At 32.9% G+C, this 7,948-nt stretch overlaps 1 protein-coding gene across 1 annotated transcript; it reads right to left on the bottom strand.

Moving 5' to 3' along the window:
• Nucleotides 1–1,483: 1,483 nt before the first annotated feature.
• Nucleotides 1,484–7,680, bottom strand: LOC124321270. Its single transcript, XM_046784190.1, has 5 exons — nt 7,623–7,680; nt 7,365–7,555; nt 2,939–3,312; nt 2,672–2,881; nt 1,484–1,636 (listed from the first exon to the last, which is right to left on the bottom strand). Exons 1-5 carry the CDS (start codon nt 7,676–7,678, stop codon nt 1,484–1,486), a joined length of 984 nt encoding a protein of 327 aa, XP_046640146.1. The 5' UTR covers nt 7,679–7,680.
• Nucleotides 7,681–7,948: the final 268 nt, after the last annotated feature.

The following is a 7,948-nucleotide window of genomic DNA, read 5'->3' as shown; positions in this document are numbered from 1 at the left end:
CTAGGTCGAAGAATTGTCGAGATTGATAATGTGGGAAACAAAATTTATCGAGAAAGAAGTAATGGCTCCTTTAATTTTCTTCCTAACCAGTCATAACTGTATCGCAAATCACTGAAAAAATAAAACAATTTCATCAGTTAGTCATGTAACCACAATTTTTTATCGGGACATTTATAGATTTTTCGTCAGAATTGCTTTGGGCAATATAATAAATTCAAATTGAAATATATTTTTCCTAATTTATAATAGGGAAAACCTCTTTTTACTCTATCTCTAATCATGATGTAAAAAAAGTCGACGCATATTGTAGAGAATTAAAAAATTAGCCTACCTTTTTCGACATAATCTATGGGAGAGTGGTCTGTTTTTTTCTACCTTTTTTATTGTCTCCCATTCCCTCATACAAACACATTTCTTATATCTTCTTGTCTTAAAAATAAGCGCAAAATTCTTTTATCTTGAACCTATTTATTTTATTTTCGATTTTGATCAAATTAATCATAACAAGAACAATTTATTTCTCCTGTGTGGAGTTTATCTATTTTCCTTCTTAAGTTTTTAATATTTATCAGTAATTTGGGCTATTTCATTATTTTGGTTGTTAACACGCAATTAAAATTTTCCATTAAACTAGCCCTACGGTGACAGACAGAACTTGCCCCAACATAAGGTGGTTTAAACGAAAATATATATATTTATGCCACTTTAGATTATTCTATTGTTTGTGTTCCTAAAAAAGAGTCTTTAGTAAACCAAATTATCTATACCACTATTTTTTTAAAATATTCTTATTAAAAAAATTTATTTAAAAAAATCTTACATCATAAAAGTCGAAAAGTTTTTATGATATTTTTATCTTGAAAGCGGCTTTGTATTGCTAAAATTTATAATATATGTGCGAATGATGATAATGCACAAAAAAGATTAAATTTTTAAATGAAATGCGATTTTGAAATATTGATAAAAGAGCAACTTGCTTCTTTGCCTTCTAGTCCCACTCCTCCCTACAAAATGAGTGACCTAGTTGCGTTTTTAGCATTTCCCTTCCATTGGTGAGTTCCATTGGTGATGAAATCATAGCCAACTATTTTTCGTCAATTCTTATACTAGAGTTAGGCTTGAGTGGTTCACCACAAAAACAAATTTTTGTACACCTTGCCCGAAAGAGGTTAGATAAGCAAATTTTAAGCAAAATAAGCTAATTTTAAGCAAAATGTACAAAAAAAAATAAAAAACCGATAAAATTCAATAAAAAGCTAATTCTAATTTTGAACAATTTTTCCTTCTGAAACTTATTGAAAAATGTGTACGAGAAGTTAAACGCAGTAACAAATAAATGTACATAAATTACGCAAAAAATGAAAATTAAGCAATAATTTTTCTTATAGCATTATTCGAGTACAATATTTATGTTTCTTGTCGAAAGTCCTTGTTACTTAAACGAAAAAAGGAGTGGTTTGATATAGTTGTTAGTTTAGTAATTTTAAGAGACAAACCGTAAAAAATCCTTAACAAAAACAATGTCGCGTGCATATGGGGTAGAAATCTTGCCAAAATTAATAAATCCGTTGTCTTCCATGAAATGTATAATTGCGTCTTCACCATCTTTGACGTGTTCCCATTCCACTACTATTATCTATACAATCAAAATGTTTTAGTCAAATTATCATACAACACCAGATAAATATAATTTTGATGTGTCTATTAAAAGTAGGCCTGTCTATCAATCTTTAGGTAAGAGAGAATACTTTTCCCCGGAAAAAAAAGAAATAATTATTTTTCAAAATAATCTGGAAAATATATCGAAAATTATGATTGATTATAATTAAGTTCAAATATTAAAGCATTTCACTACTTTTTCGTATCTAATAAAGCTACAAAAATAATTATATGTGGTCCGTGGTTGCTGGTAAGAAAAAGTCACAAAACAAACCACGACGGAATCTGAGTGGTTAACAACACAAAAAAAGGTTCGGAGAGAGACTCTTCATGCAATAAAACTCCGATTAAGCACTCTTACCATAACATCACCGATCGTTACTCTTCTGAGTTAGTAATTTTGTACTCATCATATGTATCTCAGTATCTGTGTAAAATTTACAGTTTCCATTGAAAGCCTTATATTAAATGGTTTTAACTAATAATACTAAGTTTTCACTACAAGAATTGATGAGGTTTCTTGGAGATAGAATAGAGAAAACTAGCATGAGGCTAAAATTAAGTATACTTATCTGTTAGGCATATTATTGAATAAGATTTATACTCTAAATTTTATTATTTCGAACACTTCTGGCGCTGATCCGTTTTGTTAAAAAGTCGGGGGGAGGGGGATTGTGACATAAGAGGCGATGAACTGTTTTTGCTACATACTATATTTTGGGAAAAAGATAATGAAAAAAGCCTTTTTTGCCTCTTTTTTGGGACGGTTTCGTAGCCTATGAATATGGGGTATCTAAGTATCCTCTGCCCAAAATTAAGTAGGCCTATATCTTACGATTACTCTATGTAAAAAGAACACAAAATTAATCAAGTGTTGTTTGTTTGTTTTTGTTGTTTTTTTTTGGGGGGGGGGGTTGTAGGCTAATGTACGTTTGCGCCATTTTTAATATTTTTCGTGGGATGTTTTCTAACCCTTACACCGACAGATATACTTCCCCTTGGTATACTTTACCTTAATATTGACTTTATGCCAAGGAATGGTCTTGAGGACTTCAAGTTCATATCCTTCAACGTCAAGACTGAAAAAATCCACTGACGTTTGCCTGTACGCTTGTAGGAAGGAATAAAATGGAAAACACTGGACAGTTATGAATGACGTGTTTCCAAATTGTGGTGCAATTTCTTGGATGCTTCCAGTTGCAAAACCAGATTTAAAATAAACCTAAAAAATATCAATTTTTAAATTGTAGGGTCATTAATTTTATTTTATTCTAAATACCTTTGTTGGAAAGGGCTTTATGCTGAGGCAAGTATTGCTTGACCATGCTTTCCTTTTGCGAGTCAATAAAGATTGGTATGATGCATAATCTGGCTCTATCAAAATTCCCGTCCAGTTTTTGAATCGTTCCATGTAGAGAGTATTTGAAAGAAATTCTCCGTCTGATGCACCACATTCAACAAAAAAGCCATTGCTTTGATTCCCCAATAACCTCATTACGGCTGTAGCTTGACCAGCTGATGGATCGTTGGTCTTTGGAATATTCTGCAGATTTAACGGGATGTCCGGGGGGAAGGGTTTATGAAAATAAGTCTTCCGGATAAGCTCAAGAACGCATGGGTGATCTTGTTGTAACCGTTGAACGTTGGCATATTCTAATTGAGGTGATATTTTATAGTCAGAGAGTAATACTTAGTATACATTGGTCCCTGGAAATTTTGTTTTTTAGCTCAAAAATCCGCCTTTTGTTGGTGGATGAACTTAACCTGTGGGAGAGGCTGAGATATACCTTATTTCGATTATATAATTTCTTCCCCATATCTTTTATATAATGACCTATCAGGTAGACTTGAATTTGCTGTTTTCTTGAATATTGAAAACAGTTTTTATTTTTTGGCTCGTTCTAGTCCCTCCCCCCATTCATACCCACGCCGGGTTTTCACCCCCTAATAAGCGCGAATTTTCTCTGTTTAACAGAGAAAAAGACGCGCGGGGTGGAAATGGGGGGGGGGAAAGGAATAGAACGGGCCAAAAAATAAAAAACTGTTTTCAATTTACAATTGAAAACATTAAATGTGACGCGAAAAATCTGAAAATGAAGATTTTTGTTCAGCTTGGGGAGCTCTTCATTTCAGAGTTTTCCTCGTCGTCCTACCTTAACTCGTTCTGTAGTTATCTCCCTTCAAAGAACCCAAATTTTCATATAGCTCTACGGAGCGTTCCCAAACTTAGGGCTCGAATAAAAACCTACCCTTCCCTTAATCGCAAAAATAAAAATAAAATCAGTTAAATGCTACCTATAATGGCTACGGCCAAAAAAAAATTCGTTGTGTTACGACGAAAATTGCATTTTTGGGAACGCCGAGAAAACAAATATTTTTCCATAAGGTTTTCTCACGCATTCCCAAACTTTAGGTAAATACTGCATATTTCGTTTTCAACAAATAATCTGAGCAATAAAAATAAATAAAATTCTTTTTCGAAGGAAGAAAAATTTTTTTTAGAAACTTATTTTCACTAAATTTTAAGTTAACTAGAGAAGTCTACTAAAGAAAAAGGAAAATGAATTGGACGACACGATTTAGGCGACAAGAAATATTTTTAGGCCTATTTGTTGTTCCCATACTACTAAGACTATTTCAGTAATTTTTTTAAAGATATGAACTAGTAAAGACTATAACAGGTTATTTTTTAAATGCAATACCTTGGTCATAAGAGGAAGAAAAACTGTGGGTTCAAACTTAAATACTACCCTACTTGCCCCAATCTTCCCTACTGAAATTTCAGTAAATATCGATAAAATTACGAGAGAAGGTTGAGATCTGAAAGACCAACCTCAAGATTAATACTCTAAACCTCGAACCAAAACACCATCCATTTTATATTAATAGTTTCAATTGTTAGCAATAATGAAAGTTTTCTTTGGACTCTATTTTTGCTTCCTTACATGAAAAAAAGTTAAAACAGTTTTCAATTAAAATAATAATCTAAAAGCACTAAATCTACTCCTCATATCTATTTCCCACTACAAATGAATATGAAATACGGCAGTCATCTATTTTGAAAAAAAAAAGTTTTCAAAAAAATCGGAAGTTCAAGAATACAGTATACAGTCACGGCTGAAAGTTTTTATACGTGTAGCTCAAAAATACGCCTTTTTACTGTGTATTGGCGGATGGTGTTAGCCTATGGTAGAGGCTGAGCAACCTTATTTGCTCGTTTCTTTATTGTTTACCGCCCTTCTTTACTTAACTCTTTCTCTGAACATCGATTACTAATTTACCCGCAAATTGCGAACGTTAGGCATTCTTATTGCCTAATGCTAAAATGAAACGAATCGATGGAGTAATTTCCACAGTTACAAACTGATCAATCCTCTGCCATTTTAACGTTTCATTTTAGAGCTATTGGTAGTTTATTGGGTATCGACTCAATTGTCTGATTATCAGCCATGGTTACCCATAGTTAAGAAAGCCGCGCCAACAAATCATTGTCGGAGGGGAAAGGGGTAGGGGGTAAAAATTGAGAAAATCAAGTAAATAAGGTAGCTCAACCTCTATCATAGGCTAACCCCATCCGCCATTACACAGAAAAAAGGCGTATTTTTGAGCTACACGTATAGAAACTTTCAGCCGCGACTGTACCTAGCTGAGGTTTTCTGCCTAAAAAACATATCAGCTACATTTCTGAAGTGTACACAAGTAAAAAAAATTCTTTTTAAGTTGCAAGTCTAAAAAGTAGCCTGTAAATACTTATAGCATTTTTTAGAACCCATCTGTTCTCTATCTGGCTGTTCCATTTTTTTCACATTTTTATTTGATTTTCTAACTTTAATGAAACTTAAATAGCAACAAAAGACAATTTTAAAAAAGAATTCAAGAAAAAAAAATTTTGCTCTTAATTTTAAAACAAAAAGATGTCAAAAAGGTAGGGGAGAACGGAGAAATTAGGTTAGTGTGCAATTTTTCATCCACCGTTTTTATTCGTCTTTCGATAGAGGAATTTTATTTAAAAATTGCCTTTTATTGTCTTTACTAATCTACATCTTCAAAAAAATTACTGAAATAGTCTGAAGTAGTATGGACCACAAATAAATAATTTTTTGCCCTTAAATCGTGTCGCCCATTTTTTTTTCTTTTGTAAAATTCCCTAGTCAACTTAAAATTTAGCAAAAAAAATTTTTTCATGAAAATTCTTTCCTCTTTCATAAAACAATTTTTTTTACCAGATTATTGGCTGAAAACGCAAAATTAACAATGCAACATTTTCTCGGGACAAATCGTCTTTCCGGTTTAGAGATAGGAGGAAAAAAGGTTCGGAAAATTTAGTTCAGGACGCCATCGCCAGGTTTTATTTTATCCAATAAGAAAAACATGGGGCACTCTACCCCATTTACACGAACAATATTCCCCGCAACTCGAAGCCTCCCCCTTTCATTTTAAAAAGCGCTTTTGATTTAAAAAAAAAGAGATTTTGCATTAACTAAAAATACGACTTTGATAGCTAATTTTTTCCTCTTTTTTTATTCCTAGTGGGGATAAAAATATTTAGAAATCAATAAGTGGATTGAATCTCACTATACCGACTTTCTCCAATTGATTGAGAGAAATGCAGGTTAAAATGTAAAAGTAGGCCAAGCCGGATCACTCTCCCCTTCTATATACAGTCATGCGTATTGATTTCTTGAGCAGGCAAATTGCTTTATATGTATTTATTTTAAATTGACGGAAGTCTTGGCTGAGGAAGATCACTGTTCCTCTAATTTCGTTCTTTCTGGTGGGAAAGTTGAAAGAGAGAAAGGAAGAAGAAGATAATGGAAAAGTGCAAATAAAATCTAAAAATTGGGAAAGGTGTGCTTTTTGTATAGTTTCCGCCAATTTAATATAAAACACATTGAGCCATTTTCCTGCTCAATAAACTAACACGCATGACTTTATAAAATACCCACCTAAAGTTTGGTAACGCATGACAGAACCTTATGGAAAAAGGCATTTTTCTCGGCGTTCCCAAAGACCCACACAAGCGCATCTCTTTCTCTGTGAAAGGCAAAACAGAGAAATGGCGCGCTTATGAGGGATTGACAGCTCCGCGAAGAGTTGAAATGAGGGGAAAGGGACTAGAACGGTAAAAAAAATTATTCTATTTCCAATTTAGAATTGACTTCAATGAATGAAAGCAAAAGCTACATGAAGGAAGCAAAAAATCTGAAAATACAGACTGTCGTAGAGCTTGTGAAATTCTTCATTTCAAAGTTTGTGTCTTTCTACCTTAACCCGTTCTAATGAGCGTTCCCAAACTTATGGCTTGCAAAAAAACCTACCTTGCCCTTTACGATGAAAATCTAAAAAAATTAGCTTAATCTTTATCCCAATGTCTACTTTAAAAAATCGTCGCGTTCCGACGAAAATTGGAAATTTGGGAACGCCGAGAAACTTGCTTTTTCTATACGGTTTTCTCACGCGTTTCCAAACTTTGGGTAGGAACGGTTAATATTTACGCAGAAAAAAAAATTAACCCAAAATACATAATGGCGATACCCCTTCCTTTCCATTTTTCGGTCATAAAAATACTCGTATCTGGATTCCCGGTTTAGGAGGAATCTCTTGTCCAATAATCCGTAAAGATTTTTTAATAGTTTTTGAATGAAAAAGCATAAATTTCTTAAATTTTGAAAGGCAAGGCTTTCGAGAACATATTTTTTCGTTACCTAGTGTGCATTCCGTCTCTTCAAGACGATTTTTCGTTTCTTCCATTAAATTGTATTTTAGTATAGGCCTAACAGTTTTTGATGGGAAATCATTAGTTTTATTGGTGTCGTGCAATAAAAAAAAAACAGCCGATACCACCAAACATGGCATAAGAAAATATTTCCAATTTTCTAAACAAACTTTACTTCTCCTAAATTTTGAACCTTGGTTCGTTATCTTTGTTATAAATCATATAAGATTGTTGGTTTTTAACTTACCTATTTACGATATTGATGAATTTATGGTTTGTACCTATTTTGGAAGAATAAATCATTTCCGAAAGAAAGTTGTATGAAATCACAAATAAATAAAACACCCAATATTTAAAAAAATAACTTTTTGATTGTTTTCAACAACCCTGGCAATAAGGAAGTTTTTGAAATTTGTTACCAAAAATGCAGTAGGTGCCTTTTTTCTTATCAAAGTTCGACTATATAACTAGTACCAGTCTCTTTTGATCACTGAATTTATTTCTTAGAGACCTAATCTTCACTTTCACGGGTTTAATGTACTCGAAGCTCATCGAAGCTCTCGTTGCGAAATG

This window comes from Daphnia pulicaria, chromosome 1 (genome assembly GCF_021234035.1).
Source record: "Daphnia pulicaria isolate SC F1-1A chromosome 1, SC_F0-13Bv2, whole genome shotgun sequence".
Taxonomy (NCBI): domain Eukaryota; kingdom Metazoa; phylum Arthropoda; class Branchiopoda; order Diplostraca; family Daphniidae; genus Daphnia; species Daphnia pulicaria.
Note: the sequence above shows the minus strand (reverse complement) of the source record. Positions and strands in the feature narration are given on the sequence as shown.

Excerpts from the sequence above, each read along its gene's own strand:
- LOC124321270 (XM_046784190.1), bottom strand. The coding sequence starts at position 7,678 with ATGATTTATTCTTCCAAAATAGGTACAAACCATAAATTCATCAATATC. Across the intron at positions 7,556-7,622 it reads TTCATCAATATCGTAAATAG|GAGAAGTAAAGTTTGTTTAG; the intron begins GTAAGTTAAAAA and ends TTCAAAATTTAG. Across the intron at positions 2,882-2,938 it reads TAAAGCCCTTTCCAACAAAG|GTTTATTTTAAATCTGGTTT; the intron begins GTATTTAGAATA and ends GATATTTTTTAG.